This window comes from Xylocopa sonorina, chromosome 3 (genome assembly GCF_050948175.1).
Source record: "Xylocopa sonorina isolate GNS202 chromosome 3, iyXylSono1_principal, whole genome shotgun sequence".
NCBI lineage: Eukaryota > Metazoa > Arthropoda > Insecta > Hymenoptera > Apidae > Xylocopa > Xylocopa sonorina.
The window spans coordinates 6,686,238-6,702,969 of record NC_135195.1 but is presented as its reverse complement, the minus strand read 5'-3'; the positions used below and the strand labels follow the sequence as shown (position 1 = coordinate 6,702,969).

At 45.1% G+C, this 16,732-nt stretch overlaps 1 protein-coding gene across 4 annotated transcripts; it reads left to right on the top strand.

Annotated features, from left to right (window-relative positions):
* The first annotated feature begins 2,358 nt into the window (after positions 1–2,358).
* Positions 2,359–16,514, top strand: Tj (Maf family bZIP transcription factor traffic jam). 4 transcript variants are annotated; one of them, XM_076910961.1, is made up of 5 exons: positions 2,359–2,742; positions 12,750–13,281; positions 13,661–13,995; positions 15,006–15,489; positions 16,378–16,514. In XM_076910961.1, the coding sequence occupies exons 1-4, from the start codon at positions 2,722–2,724 to the stop codon at positions 15,414–15,416; spliced, it is 1,299 nt and encodes a 432-aa protein (XP_076767076.1). In that variant the 5' UTR covers positions 2,359–2,721; the 3' UTR covers positions 15,417–15,489; positions 16,378–16,514. The 4 variants fall into 4 exon arrangements, with proteins under 4 accessions (XP_076767076.1, XP_076767075.1, XP_076767074.1 ...); XM_076910960.1 differs by lacking the exon at positions 2,359–2,742 and adding an exon at positions 10,944–11,387 and having other exon boundaries at positions 13,661–13,986; XM_076910959.1 differs by lacking the exon at positions 2,359–2,742 and adding an exon at positions 10,944–11,387.
* Positions 16,515–16,732: the final 218 nt, after the last annotated feature.

Sequence of the window (16,732 nt, the reverse complement as noted above, 5' to 3'; positions counted from 1 at the left end):
GGCACTAAAAAGTATATTGCAATAAAAGTCGTCTCTTAAAACGGGCATATTATTGCTATTATTTAAATATATTAGTTAAATGCGAAGGTAATTGAAAGATCGAGCGTTAAATACAGTTAAAAATAATTAGTACGTAAGGGTCTATCTGTTGTATATGTTGAATGATTTAAACGTGGAGAAGGAATGATTGCCGGCTGAAGCTGAATCCACGTTTCTAGAGAACAATACAGCAGGTGAACCCCACTAACAAACTATTGTCTGATAATCGTTCAACTCTGTCTCCCACCAGTTCGCCATCCTACCGTTTCATCCCCGTTCATGTGACTTTAACTATTTGATCCTTATCGGTCATATAATAATTGCGAAACGCATGCGTTCGTGACAATGCGTACGCAACGAAATAAGCGTAACGCATAAATTTAAAATTATGGTGAAAAAAAAAATTGGTAAGATTTTTCTTTCTATTCTTTCATTCAGAATACAATTGAAATTCTAAATTACATATTTTGCGTTCGATTAGGATTTTGCAGAAAATGAAAAAAAATCGACGACCAATTTCTCAAAGCGACCTTTATGTCTCGCCTCTTCTGCGATCGGGTACATATATACAGACAAGGGTCATAGTGCAACGCAAAGGGGTTCCTACGGAAGATGGGTACATAAAAGCGATCGACACCCACCGTGTCGAACATTGGTGTCTACCGATTCCCGGAGAACCGTCCGACTGTACCGCCGCCAGTCGATTTTCACAGGCTAGACACAAAAGTCTTTCCCGCGGCGCGCGTATCGATCCGCCCATTGGAAAACAATGGGATTTATTTGCCAATTAGACAATTAGGTCGGCTGAAAGGGCGCAGGGTGGAACGCGAGCAACCGAAACTTTGGCGCACCGCGGATCTGGATTACACGGTCCAGTGCAGAGTGTTTGACGAGCATATACATACCGCGGTTAATGTTGACCTTTCGGCCTCAACCAGCGGGATTCTGCGTGCAAATTAACGATGTTTGTTCTCAACCCTTTGGCCCGCCTTGATTCACCAATCTCGTTGCCCTGCTCTCCATGCTCGCCGGCTACGAACGTTCTTTCGTGCGCGATTTCATCCCCGACTCTTGAACATTTCCTGAAACGCTGAAAGATTATTCGTATACCCTTACAATACGTACGTAGAAATCGGAAATATTCATGTTCAGAGTGATGGACATTAACAGGCGTTAACAATTGAAGACCAGATAAAAACAAATCAATTACAGTGCAATTACCCCTGTACAGAGAGTCGGTAATTAGTTAAAGAAACCAATGATTCTCGGTTAGATCGTGATAATCTTATCACGCCTCCTTGTTCGTTTCGCGCGACACGTGCTTCGCGTCTATGGCTCCTTCTTTTTCGAAATCGTTTCCCGCAGATAGAGTCCGGTTACGCGGTTTCTGCTTATTCGGCAGATGACCGGACGTGACGTCACTGGAACCACGCGAGTGTTGATTGCAGATGCCAGATGCGACCCGACACCGGGCCTCTTCTGCCTTCTTCCTTCTCCTCGCGAATCCACCCCGCGGATTGTGCGGCCGCTTCGCGTTACGTGACGATTCGGTTTGGTCGTCTTTCGTCTAAAAATCTGCGACGCATTATTTTACGTACATACACATGTACTCGACGGTAGATTGGTTCAAGTGTTTCTCTTCAGTTTCACTTTTTGAAAAGCGGAAAACCAGGTTCTTGCAAGCCCTTGTTAACACATCTTTGCCTAAGCACAGGAAAGAAGAAACGAGTAGAATACGACACATTTAAGTTGACGCTTAGTTAACTTTGTGCGAACTTTGTTCGTCAGAGGGAGAGAAAGAGAAATACCGTATCTGCGAGGTCATGGTTTAGTTTACTTGGAACGCGTTAGAGATCATTTTTATCTAGTCTACACACGCATACATAATTAAGTTTCTATTACTTTGTGAAATTATAGCGATCGTATTTGAATTCATTATATAATTAAGAATCTTCTTAGATACTGTTTAATCTTTTATCTATTTACAGTATCGTCAACCCCTAAATCTTCTTGGAAGAAATCAAATAAAAAAATGAATCTATCAGATAGTATCGGAAATCATTCCAAACGATTCCACTAATCCATTGTTTCACATTATTTTCAGTAACATCGATCTATAAACTATCAAGATATCGATCAGCCACCCTGAGAAAGCAGGATGGCCTTCGTGCGTCTCGTCTTAACTTTTGAACCAGCCTGTACGCTGAAAGTTGCGTTACTCGATTCAAGTATACTCGTTTATTGTTGCTAATCTTTATTGTCCCATTTTTCGACGCTGTATCTGCATTATTAATAGTTGTTCGGTCCATGGTAGAAAAAGTGAACGAAGTTGCGCGGAGGCGATACAAGTACGAAGGTCGCCACGCTAAAGTCAACGCGGTGAAGATCTCGCTGCCGCGAATAATCGCGCGATGCAACGCGATCAGTATACGAATACGTTGTCAGCAAACGAGGACAGGGGAACGTGTAGTTTATTAATAAGACAATACCAGGAATTACCGGGCCGTTTCGAGAATTACGAACCGAGCCGCGAGTGATTTCTTCGCGGTGTCTGAAGCGGTGTCTTGTAAAGGATGTCGTTACGATCCTACCTCGTTGTTCTACACATCGTGATATCTTGTAGTCGGATGACGGTGTGTGGAGAACGCGTGCACGCAGACGCTATTTAATGGTCACATAGTAATGACGATTCATAAGATTGCTGTGTAGGTATTTTACAATTTTCTTTTTAATATTCTATCTATTACTGTAACATATATTTGAGATGATATTTGATTTCTTCTAATTTAGCAACGGAAATATCATATTAACGATCAATTATCATATTGTTTTTGGAAGTTGAAGCTATAGTGTTTGCATAATTTTATGCTTTCTTTGGATAGAAATGAAGATTAGGATAGGGTCGTACGAGTTTATGAAGCATACGCGAGAAAGAATGAGACGAACTACGTTAACGTACCTAATAGTTGAAAGAGTAAGAATCGAGATATTAGAAACGATCCATGAAAAGAGTTGTTAGGGGGAATCAGACGAATCAATGTTTACTTATCTCGAACGAATCGCGAGAAGATAAAGGGCATAAAAAGTGCTAGCAATAGGGGAGATATTGGCTATTAAATTTAATAGCCGGAGAAGAGATACGATGGTTCTTTTCTTCTCTTCTTCGTCCACTTCCCCCTCGACTTCGCTAAAACAATAAAAACTGGCCATTAATAACGGCGTGGTGACAAATATGACGGAACTTCCGGCGTGGCCCGGAAGTCGCTAAATGCGCCAGTGGTTGGTTTTATCCCCGTTCACGGACTTCAGACCCCTCTTCTTGGTTTTAACTGGTCGTGCGTGGCCGTTTTCCTCGACAAATTCATTTTATATCTCTCATTCCCTCAATAATTCGTATATACGAAATTATTGAATTTAAAATAACTGCTTACTTAATTTTAATTTTAGCAACGTCCAACATTTTTAATATTGCTATTTAATTTCGCATATACTCCAGTGTTTGGTGTAGCAAATTAGATATAAAAGTAAATAGTTTTTTTTTTTACGTTTATAGAAAATTTGGGGACAAGGTATATATTTCTATTTGGAGATATATAAATAAAACGTATCCCTGTGCGGTGGGGATCAGAATACACCCACAGTATCCTCTGCTTGTCGTAAGAGGCGACTAAAAGGGGGAAGATAGGATTAACGAAGATGTAGTGAAGGGTACCGAATTTTAGTTAAGAAGAAGAACAAAGACATTAAATGCGAAAAGTGTGCAAAACGGAAAGTGTGTACGCAGGGATGCATAGAAAAGAAGAAAAGATAGGAACGTTCTCCGTTGGGCAAAATAAGAGCGTAGCGCTCTTCACAAACGCCATCAACTGGCTATAAAAGGCTAATTTGTAAAACCAGGAGAAAATAATGAACCGTCAACCGCAAATAAGACGCAACGACGAGGGTCTCGCATGGGAGGTAAAACTCCAACGCGTAACGAAACCCCTCTATTTCCGGGCAGGCGACTTGCCGCTCGCGAAACGGAACATTATGTTTTTAATCACGGCGACACAAATACCGCGATCCGATTGTTCCCGGGGCCGATACACAGCGATGATCCGAGAATAATTGAGGCACGAACAGCAAATAGACCTGCATCCTGGGCGGCTAGAAGGGGTGCCGCTGCCTTTTTTTCCCCCTTCTCTACCTTCGCCACCCCACGCTCTATGACCGTGGCACGATCTCTCCTTCATTGTCATCTGTCATCGCGCCGCGAACAAATGAGCGTCTCAACAGCCGGCAGACAAATGACTCGAAGGATTATCCGGCGAACGTTCATCGTCTTTTTCCATTTTCCCTTCTATCTCCTTCTATGCGTAACTTCCTTCCCTTTCCACCCTCCGCCTCGCCGGTTCGTCTCTCATCTCTACCGCCGCCGCTACCCCCTTCTCTCCTCCGCCGTCCTTTATTCCCTTTCGCTCTTTCCACTTTTCATTTCGTTTCTTTTCTTTTTCTCATCTCTTCATTGTTTACCCTCTCCGTCGTTGTCATTGACCGTTCGTCTGCCTCCCTCGATCGTTTTCTTCTTATGAATGAATCGGTCGGGGGGGATATCCTCGAATACCGCCCTGCCTCCACCGATCAGCCGTGGATCAGTTTGTTTCGCGATGCTCGAAATGGCCCACGAGTGGATTCCCTGAATCCTTTGGGGATTGGTATTAACGTGGACGGACGGGGATCTCGGGTGCAGCGGGTTACGAACGATTTCAGTACCGAGGTTCCTCGTTCCTGTTCGCTCGCTGGAATTCCACCGAATCACTGATTACCGTCGATTGAAGTCGCGAGCGAATAATTAAAAGTTCGATTAACGCGGTGATTGTTTTCTAATTGAATCACGATTGGGTATTAGCGAATCGCGCACGCTGGGAGCTGGGAAATAGATTTTATCCTGTTAATCGTTGGAAAATGATCGTTTTAACGAAGTTGTTGCCAGGACGAGTTCTTTAACGTATCATTTTCACGCGTGGATAGACAGGTTTAAATATATCGCTACGAGTGACTCGATAGGTCCAATATGGAAACTGTGTCCGACTAAAACGCACCGCTCTCACTGTAAGATCAGTCCTACTAAACACCACTACTTACGGACGGTACCATTCCTTACCTGCACCACTTTGCTTCAAGTTTAGGCAAAAAAAGGCGTTCAACGAGTTCGTTCTTCTTTAATTCAAAATTAAAGGTCGTTCAAGACTGATTTGCAACACTACTTTCATCCATTAATACATAACAGATACAGATACATTTAATCAAAGACGAATAACAATTATAAATATTAATTACTTAGTTGTGGATTTATTTTTATACCTTCAACTTTAAGCAACGTAAAGTTACATTATTCGTAACCAAGATAATCTTTGCTTGGATGATACTCGTCTATCCTGGAAACAATTGATCGATAATTATTATATCGCGAGCAATTTTAATTGGTAAATTTTCAATCTCAGCCAAATTATCGCATATGTACAACGGGTTCCTCGGAAGAAAAACCTTTCTATCGACTGTAGGTGGGTTCATTGGTAGGTTGGCTTGCTGGCTGACTGGTTAGTATCGATGTGCAGGCTGGCAAGTCGGCTATGCTGGCTCAGCACTCTCCCTCGTTCCTCCTCTTCCCTCCGGTGCTAGCCACCTTTACTCTTGCTCCTCTCTCGTGGTCTTAGTCTCATCCTGAAACGCGTTCATAAACTTAACCTCCTTAGAGCCACGGTGCCCCAGCTGATGACTTTTAATTTGCATCCGGAAGGATTAACGCCCCCTGACCACTCGCGTTCCCTTCGAGTTCTCCGATCGTGTTCTAAACGTAACCATCGAGACAGAACGGAAACGTGATCGATTGCTCGGTGTTTCTGTTCTCGTTTCACGTGCATGGAAGCCAGAATAATGGAAACGTTGTACCTTTATCGAATAATTGCTGGTGGTTTAATGAGTGGGATGAAAATCAGAGACGAATGCAGATACGTTGCATTGCATTTCTTTATTTCTTCCCCTGTTTTTCATTCCTCTAATATTGGAATGTTAGAATCAATGAAACCAAAGAATTATTCTCGTCGAATGAAAAACTAATTTCCTTATTGCCGTTCGCTGAAGTCCATAGGATATCTCGCATTAGTCGAGCAGACCAGGGGACCACTGGTGGTATCGTGCCGTTTTGGCAAGACCAGACCGCGCGTTGCTTTCGCGAACCCTTTCGTTCCTGGCCGTTCCATCTGGCAGAGAGGTTCGTCTAAATTGAATCGAAACTCGACGCCCGAATATTCCTGCCATTCTCGCGGAACGATCTCTTATCGACGCACTTCCGCACGGTTACTTCGTTAACCGCGTGGCGGTAAACGAAATCGAAACGGCACCCGAAGGGGTGAAGATGTAATCGATAACGCAGACGCGGGAATGAACGCAATAAAAAAAAAAAGAAAAAGAAAAAGAAGGACTTGAGAAAGTCACCGAGATACGAAGACACTTGGTGCGTCATTGCGCCGCTGACTTATGAAATTATTTTAATATCGATCCGCGGTTCTGCGATGACCTTATCCTTTGCTCTCTTGAACTCCTTGCAACATGTTTCACTTTCCGACTACGCGTGGCATAGTTTACAACAAAGTTGTTCACGCGCCGTGATAACAGCTATCTGTGTAGTAATATCTATCGACGAGTTCGACTTGTTTTTTTTTTATTAACATTAAAAGTTAACAAAGTGACAGAACTGGCCGGATCGTAATATCTCGTGTACGTTTATAGTTTCGCGCACAGATTTCTCGCCGTGTGATAGAGGGTTTCCCTTGCATTCAATGGAAATCCACGCAGATCCATACATTTTCCAATGTTAACTTTTTATATTCGACGTCGTATATTATCACGAGCATCGCGCATATTATTAGAAGACAAGGGTTTAATCGAACGTTGGACCGCAACGATTTTATTTACTATCAGGGCCTCGTTTAGTGCGCGAAAGGGGATGATAGACGCGGAGAGATCGGTTACGATCCTGGAAGGGAAGGATAAAGGAAGAAAGTTCTGGATATATCGGTAATTTCGAGTCGTTCGTCGAACGACCGGGAATCCATGGGAGATGGATAAATGGTCGAGATTGGCATTGGAGTTAAGATCAAGAGAGGACCCGTCCGACGGATTCGTTCGTAACAGAGGTGAAGGGAGGAGAGGGTGAGCCTGGGGCCTCCATGTTTGGCTTTCGAATGCAATTGCTTGTCGTAAATCTCGCGGTAAAGTTTGTTGCGCGCCAACCGGGCACGGACCTTCCACTAGATGCGATAGATCAGTCTCTTGACCTCCTAGCGTTATAGTATGATAACGAGCAAAAGAAACTACCACCGCCGTGCGGGGACACGTTTGATTTGTCTACTATTTATTTTCTATTTTTGAATGAAATGTCATCTATTCCAGTTCAGGCACGTGTAACATTGAAACGGTTAGATAACTTTGTTGCTATGTTGGACGCATCGCTTATGCTTCAGGGCAGAGAAGATTAAAGATCAACGATGCGTCCGTTGTTGAATTTGTTGAACTTGTTGAATTTTTACTGTATCATATACGGACATGAATTAATAGGAATTGAAGTTCCTAGATGACGATTTCGATAAAAAATAACTCTATTCAATAAGAAATGTTGATTGATATATACGCTAATTGTAAAAAATGGGCCCTGCTTTAGAGTGCTTTAGGAGATTAGGGCTTAGATGAAGAGGAGAAGACATGCAGGGTAACAAAAAAAAGATAAAAATAATTATTGTTTGCGTGACTGAGAGATTTCCGAGGGGCCGATTATTCACTTCTAACTTGTTCGACTGGTTCAGTGTCCAAATCGCTCTATAACCCGATCGATCAGCAGTATATCATTCGCGACTGTCGCATATCACAGTTTATGAGGCAATGAAAGCCTGTTCCACTTCGCCTATCAAGTCCACCGCGATCCTTGTTGCACAATCGGTCCCGAATCGCGCAGGTGCGCTCGCCGTGACGATTTCTCGGTACCAAGGTGGCCACGTCGACCAACGCGGTGCCCAGTGGCGGTGGAAAATTTTTCGAATTCATTATACCGAGAAACTGTGCGTCGCCTGCGAGGGTATCGAGTACAGGGCGAGAACGGCGAAAGGGGGAACGAGAAAGAAAACGGCAGCCGGAGGACGGGCGAAGTGCAGCGTCGACAAATTCCACGGTGGAACAAAATGCCCAATCCTATCGTCGCCCTCGCCGGGTTCTATTCCGGGTCTTTGCGACACTCGCAGTCTAGACCAACAGAATTCTGTCTGTCCTGTCACCTTGGCCTGCTAGGTTAAAGCACGGATAGACCTTAAAGTTTCCTTCGTTTCTCATCCGCGCCTCCTTCGTTCGAAACTTCCGCTTCTATCCCTGGAACACTTTTTTCGCCCCGTACGTTATCAGCGTACCTCGTCCGCTATTCATGTTCAACGGCGACGTTTACATCGGCGGATATGTTACGGACGCGCGTGTGCCAACCACAGAAAAATCGCGCGCATTATCAGCCCTCGAATCGGGCCAGTCATTGGTACGGTAATTACGAAACCGAGTGAGACATCGGCATGTTCGATTAGGAACACGTAATGCGCTCTCTGCGGGACTTGGAAGTGGCTGAATATGGTTTGGTGTTCAGTTTATTAGAGTTTTATCGTCTGAAATTGCGGAATATCGGACTCGAGAGAGGGACGATGGGAAATGTTCCGCGAACAGTATCTCTTCTTTGCAATGTCCAATTTTACGATCGCACGGGGTAGGTAACATGGCGTAACGGTACAAGGGGACGGGGTTTATTAAAAGTTTGAAAAGTGCATCGTTGCATGCGCGACAAATTTGTTTGAAACCGCTCGAGAACGGGTGGAGGTAAGAAGTGAAGAGAAAAAAAAGGAAAAGGGGGATGTCTGATTCCGGGGAGACGGACAGGGAAAAGAGAGGATGCGGGCGGAGGCGCGCGAGAGGGCGAAAATTTGATATTCATGAAGCATTTTAAAGTCGTGCCATCCAAGAAATGGGTATAGAATATAGACCGCTAAGCAGGGGTAGACTCGTAGACATTTGTGAGAACCTATTTAGATGCGAGTTCGTGATTCGCGCCGTCGTTCGCCTTTCCCGTGGAAATGCTCCGACGTCGAATCTTTGTTTAATAAGAAGAGAGGAAAGGGAGAGGTTAACGACGGTGATATTATATACCATGAATAGATCAGGCTAGTGCATGCAGAAGCGTAAGAACTCTTTGATCATCAATTTTAAAGCGATACATTTTACGTACAACAAACGACAATTACAAGCGAATGATTAGGTACGCGAGGCACACTTTAGTGTATGTAGGTATGTTTTCTTTTTACTGGAGGCACGTATAAGTATTATGCAATACACATGCAACGTGACAATAAGATGTTTTGAAAATAAGTACGATAATGAATGTAGTACATAAAAGTATGTCATCAAGAAAAGAAATCCGATGAAAATATTGCTCGTCACTTCTAAATAGAAGTTCTAACGTTCCTCATTTACCTACTACAAAATCTACTACAGTATTATCCAAAAGATAATAACAGGTACACTGAACTTTCCCAACTTGAAGCTTCTTTGAGACGTTCAGGTAACTACTGAAGTAGACACGCGTGGCAGAGAAGTAAAACCGGAGAGATAGATCGAATCGATTCTTAACAGGAACCTTGAAAAGCCGAAAAGACCTAGCACCCTGTTTAAAGAGCAAGTTTATAAGGTCACGCGTTCAATCTCCCATCGAAGTCGAGCAGCGTTCGCCCGTTCGTATCCTGATGGAAGCCCAGCACTCGACTTCCGCGTTCCCTAATTCCGGGTCGCGCGGTCGTCAGCGTATTTCACCGTTTCGCGTTCCAGGTGCGTCGCGACGCGACGCGTCGCGCCGATTTCGCATCGCGGACGGGCGATAACGGGTCACCTCTTATTATATACTGGCCGTGGCTAAATTGAAATCCCGAAAGAAAGTGGGAACGGGCCTGGCGAGGGATCGGGGTAGACGGTGGCTCGCGTACCCTCGCGACGGAAGAGCTTTTGGGGAGGGACGAAGGGCAGGCGCGGGGCGAAGCAACGCGTCCGTTGAAAAATTATAATAATCACTTTAGAAATTAATGGTACCTCCGCGGTGGCACGGGATACCCGGTGTCGGGGGTGACAAGGTGGTCGTCGCGAATGGTGGGGGATCGAGAAGAGGAGCGTGCAAATGGCGACTCCTTTCCGGGCGCGCCAATCGCTGCACGCGTCGGAGGGCCGTGTAACAACGGCACGCCTACTGCCTGACGTCACCCTGTCTTGCGCGTAGAGTCACTTTCTACTACACTCGTCCGACTAGTCACCACTCGGACTACGTATCCAACGCTGCCTACCACGCGCCCTTCTTTTTCTCTTTTCCGCCGGCTACCCGGCTCGTCTACTAATGTGCACGTGAGAAACATCACCGGTGCACCGGAGGCTAATCCCGTGTCAAGCCTCGCGGCAATTGTTACGTCGATGCGGTGAACATCTCCTTGGACAAGATCGAAGAAACTCCCGTGGAGGCGTGGATCGCCCCGTTCGTGACGCGTTGGGTTCGCGGCCAGGACCATTTTTGGCGGGAATATCGTGGACAAGTGTAACGCGGGTGTCGGTGGTTTCACAGTGGATCTCGTCGATACACCCAGGACGACGCGACGGACGTTCGACGACGCGGTCCGATCAGTGAACGTCAGTTTCGACGACAGTTGGGACGGTAATTTCAGAACCATGGTGCGCTGAAATGTACGTGACACGCGAAAGTGGTCGATCACCTTTCTCGTAGATAGAAACTCTGTCGTTCGACTGCATCCTTCGACTCGTCTACAGGGGTGGCTCGCGTCACCTTGGTCGAACGACGGTGCTCTCGAGAAGCCGTTTTCATCGGCCAGGCTTAAGTGGGACTCGTTAGCGGTATCGGATAGGACCCCGTTCGTGAAAATAGAAACGAGCGATATCGGTCACGTGGCTCGTTGGGGTGTCACGTTCTCGAGACGATCGGTGGTAACGTTTTTCCGCGTCGTTAGGCGGAGTCGCTCGGCAAGGTGGTCAGGACGCAACAAACGGCGACAAGTTGCCCAGGTGGCGACGAGGGCGGCGGTGGTGGCGGAGGCGGTGGAGGTGGCGGTGGCTGCGAGAAGACGCTCCCGTATGCGGCCGCGACCGATGCGGTAGAGGAGGTGGAGGCGCAGGAGGCGGAGGTAGAGGTCGACGAGGTTAAGATGGAAGCCGAGGAGCATCTCGCGAGGGAATACGTACAGGAGTTCGTTCTCGATCATCTCGATCCCGCCGACGTCAAACGGGAGGTTAGTGATTGACTCTTCCCACTGGGTTATCTGGTAACGTTACTCCCCCTTAGATAACGATTATTAGACGATAGTTATCGAGGTTCGCTCTATTTGGTACAGTGATCGGTTTCGTTCGTGCTCTCTGATTCGGTTGTGATCGAGGAGAGAGAGAGAGTCGAGAGGCGCATCGCGACGGTGCGGTACGATTTTTGTGATCATTTACGGTTGCGGTTGATTGTCAGTGAATCGGAGTGAAACGTTGCGATTACTGTTGTTATCTGGGTGTATCGCTGTGGGAGTATCACTGATTCGAAAGAAGAAACGTAAGTGGACACATCGCGCCTTTCGAGGAGGACATTCTTCTTTTCTTCTTTTATTATTAAAGTTATGCGTGTGAAATTCTTTTGCTCGTTAAAAAGGTAATTCAGTGATAGAATATGTTTGCAAAGTGAGACGACGTAGTTCTTATTAACGTCGAAGATTTTATAATTTTTCCTTTTGGAAGAACATTTAAATTGTACATCGACTCGTTACATATTTATTTCGAGCAAAAAGCTATCGTGGAAAACAATTTAACGTATCGATATAAGAAATAATTTATGTAACATTAATATGAGAAATAATTTATTAAACTGTTTTCATTACCTGACATTCACAGTTTCATTGAAAGTGAACGTTGACGTGTTCGTTCACGGGTTTGCATATCGTGTCTGTTTTTTAGTGGACATAGGGACGATGAATTAATTCGCGTATATACATTTTATTAGCTACACAGCGAACGTTTCCACTGACGAGATTGTGTCTGTAAATGCAGGCACGTGCGCCGTTTTGCATTATATAAGTTCGAAATTATTACGCTGCGGATTCGTATGAAAAAAAAGGGGGAACTCGTTGGTCCACGTGAACACTGAACGATAAATATTAAACGTGTTGTGTAACGGCTTATTATGATGCGACGTTATTTGAGATTTCGTTGAATTTCGCTCCGAACATTTAAACTTTCGAATCGTTCGTCCGAATTCTGGTCAAATTTTCTATTCGCTACGCTATCTTTTCTCACAAATATCCCCAAGAATCAGAAGTTTAAAGGTTTCGCGAACAATTTAACATCTAGACTGAATTAAATTAATATCAAATTCTTTTCATTTCACCCTAAAATCCCCACAACAGCAAATCAACTCTTACAATTCTCGCCTCCATCTTCTAAAAATTCCTAAAACTATAATTTACTTTTCACAAAAAAATTCCACCGCATTACCAAGAATCATTCACTCTCTTTCGAACCGTACATTGTCATCACAGACTTTCCTTCACGAGAAGAATTCACTTCGCTCCTCGAGGAGCAGGAGATAAGATACTAATCGCTCTTCCGTTATCCAGGTACGAATCAGCTCACCAATGATGGTGAACGGTAGCGTGGTGCAGTTACCCGGTCAGGTGCAGACGCAGGGCTTAGCCTTGGCGCCTCTGACACCGCCGGCGCACGAGCTGGAGCAACCCCATCCGCTTTACGGGCAGCCGCACATCCAGGTGCAGCACGGTGTCCTCGTGAAGGCGCCCCCAGGAACAACGTCCCATCTGACGACCCTCTCGCACCCTGGGACGCCGCCGGACACGCCTCCGGTCTCGGCGTCGCCGCCGCCGTTGCAGTTGCACCGTGGCGAGCGCGATTCCCGCGAGAGGGGTCTCTTCCTGCACTTGCAACAACCCGGGTCCATCGTCCAGGACGAGATGCACCCTGGCACGGGGGGTATGGGCTGGCTGACGCAGTCCCTCAGGCAGGAGCCGCTCGATCTTAGGCCCCACTGCCCTCAGGAGCAAACCCCAGAGCCGCATCACGAGGCTTGGCCCCCGACAACGCACCATCACTTCCAGGACCTGCAACAGTTGCAGCGTCAGAGCAGACACACCGGTGAGTGGAGGATTTCAGGTTGGCTGGTCATTGAGTTGTTCTCGTAGCAGGGAATACACGGTTTGGGAGTATACAAGGGCTGAGAAAAGTTGTTAAACGTGAACCTTTAATGGATATATGAATACGATGCGGTTGACATTGAATCTGGATGGTCCATATAAGGATGTTTTAACGTGCTCTTCGTCTGTCGGGATATTTAAGCGGTTAAATAGCTATTAAATAGTTGGAAGTTTGAGTTTTTTTTTTCTTTTTAGTAGGGGGTAAATGAAAATACGCTTGATTAGCCTTAGCGAGCCTGAAAGGGTTAATAAGAGAACTCGAACTCGGTTATCGTTTAGAGAGAAGAGTACTCGAAGTCGGCAAACTGTTGTTGTCGCAGGTGGATACATCACGATGTCAGGCCACATAGAGTACTATGGGGGTGCGGGTGCAGGCGGCGGGATGCTTCCCGCGGGCGGAAGTGGAATGTCAGGGATAGAAGACAGCATGCAGGGCTTACAAATGCAAGCGGCAAGACCGATGAGCGTTTGTTCAGTGAGTTCTTGCGGCGCTGGCGGGCCGAGTCCGGTCCACAGAACAGGCAACGGCTTATACTCGAACTGCGGGAATAACAATCCCCAGGAAGAACTCATGAACGACGAGCTGCTCATGTCCCTTTCCGTGCGCGAATTGAACAAACGCCTCCATGGCTGCCCGCGGGAAGAGGTGAGTCAGGTCTCTTACTTTTTTAACGACACTTTCGCATAGGTAATGCCTCGCCTTTCTTTCATTCGCACTATTATTTTTTCGCCTCTGTGTGCCTCTCTCTGTACGCGTGCAAACCGTTTTACCTTTTTTTCTTATCCGCGTTCGTTCGCCTTTGGCGTTTGGTAACAGACGTTATCCGTGGAAGTTTCTTGATTAAACGAAAGTTGATTGTATGTGGCGTGTAAACTGTTTGCCTCGTCTGGTTGCAACGACAATGGATAAGGACGAATGGACGTGGAGATGATTTTTGACTTACCTGAATGGCGATCAAGCATTTATACGCCAGTACGCGTACGCGCATTTGATACTGGAATTGTTCGCGTAATCGCGGGCTTCCATTGGTAATCGCCTAAGGAGACCAAACTGTTGCGAAACTGAGAATTGCGGGAACAGCACCTAGTGTAGTTACGATTGCAGTAGATTCAGTTGTTTTACGGTTGCAGTAGAATAAGTTGTTTCACGGTCACAGTAGAAATTGTTGTTTTATGGTGGCAGTAGTACGAATCCGTCAATGGTTAGACATACCTACTTTTCCTCTCTAGATGTGATATCGTCGTACCAATGAATATTTTTTGTATAAAATATAATTTGTACGATCGTTGCAAATGCATTGGCTACTACATAACGCATCATCGACTATACTTAAAAAAATGATAAGTTAATCTAGGATGTCCAAACTCTTTGAACATATGAATACCGTTTCTCCTTTTTAGTTCTGAATATTATTCCGTAGAAATCGAAGACTACTTTGCCCCATACTCCAACGCACTAGTAGTCAATGTATTGCAACTAATCTATTAAAACCATTACATCATATTAACCTGTTAAATAGCATAACCAACAGGCCAAGTAATAAAATATTACTAAGTAATATCGTCGATCGGATGATATATTAATTCATCTAGCATCGATTCGATAATTTGATCGCGTTACTCTCTTAAATTCGCTCGTAAAACGGATCCTCCTGTTCTGCGAAGGTGGTGCGTCTGAAACAGAAGCGACGGACCTTGAAGAACCGCGGCTACGCTCAGAATTGCCGCAGCAAACGGCTGCAACAACGCCACGACCTCGAGACAACGAATCGGAACCTGCAGAACGAACTTCAACGGGTGAAGATCGAGCTGGCTCGGGTCCAGCAGGAGCGCGACCTCTACAAGCAGCGGTGCGACATCCTGAGAACGCGGCAGAGCCATAATCATAATCACAATCATAACCATCATCAGCAACAGGCGTCGCAGCAGCCGCAGCAGCAACAGCAGCCGCAGCCGCAACCGCAGCAGCATCAGACGCCGAATCAGCAGCAACAGCAGCAACAACCGCAACAACAGCAGCCGCAGCCGCAACAACAGCATCAACCAGCGCCTGCCAGCCCGGAAGTTTATCTGTGACATCGACAGCGCCGAGGAGGCGCTTGCTGGACCTGAACAGACGTCCGTTGCGCGATCGCAAAGTTCTCGATTGGTGAGTGAAATAGATTTTTTCTGTCTTACCGAGAATCCCGTTTTCTTTTTTTATTGCCACGTAATTTAGAGCTCAGCTATTTGTGCGTATTTTTTTTTTTTATTAACCACTGTGTTATCACTTTGTGTTATCGTTGAGTATGTTCACGCTGCCATCGCGAATTACGAAATTTTCATATCTACGTTCTTAAATATTTAGAAAGTTGAATATCTGTCTCACAGATCTTCTGTATTTTATATATCAGCATATTTTAGTGTTTTTATTTTACTTTTAAAGTTTTCTAATGTGCTTGTTTCTATTACAGATCGATAGGATATTTTTTGCTTCGTTCGCAATATAGTTTGCCAGTATACGTTACGCTAGGAGTTGAAAGTTTTGAAGATATTTCTCATTTTCGTAGTAACAGTTTGCGTGTCCGATGCAACAGACTACGCGGTAGTTATTTCATTCTGTGGCCGTTGTCTCCTCACATATTTCCGTCAAAATGAATTTAAAGTGATTGTCCTCGAATGGGATTAAAGCTGCCGTTTAGATTTTCCATCGGATCAACTTGTAATCCCACGTAAATCCTCGTATCAAAATGAAAATCCTTTCGGCTTTACATATCTGCGTACAATCATGTTTACGATCCCAATTTTCGAGCACAATCCTGACGCGATATTTAACAATTAACAATCATTTCGCGACAAACGCTCTACTTAACATTCGCTTGAATTGTGCAATATATTATAGAATGATGACTTTAAACTCATATGATCGACCTTCTTAAACAATATCACAGAAGATACTTCCCCGTACTCTGATACTCGAGAAAAACAAAATAGTTACATATCGTTCGGGGGAAACGAAAACCATAACGATGATTTCTTTCCACAAATTTGTTCACAGTGACATACCTGTGCGCGTGGCGTTGAAAAACTGGCCAAGCGAGCAACTGAGTATTCCTCCGACAAGCAGTGTTTCGTTCGTTCGATCGAGACTTAAGTCTTAAAGCACATCTTTAAGCTCGTCTACGTGTACATAGCGTTTTCAGTTCTCCTTCGATTCCTTCACGCGTAGGCTTCGTTCGAGCCACGCCGCGAAACGAGCTCTGGGCTCTCGAAACCGACTTCGTAAAATCGCCTACGGAGTCACCGGCGCAACTAAGGTATCATTAGAGTAAAGGTAATTAGTTCTATTCTCATAGATATATGGATATATTGCTCGTGGTAGACTGGATGTCTTTACCAAATACTGTACCAAA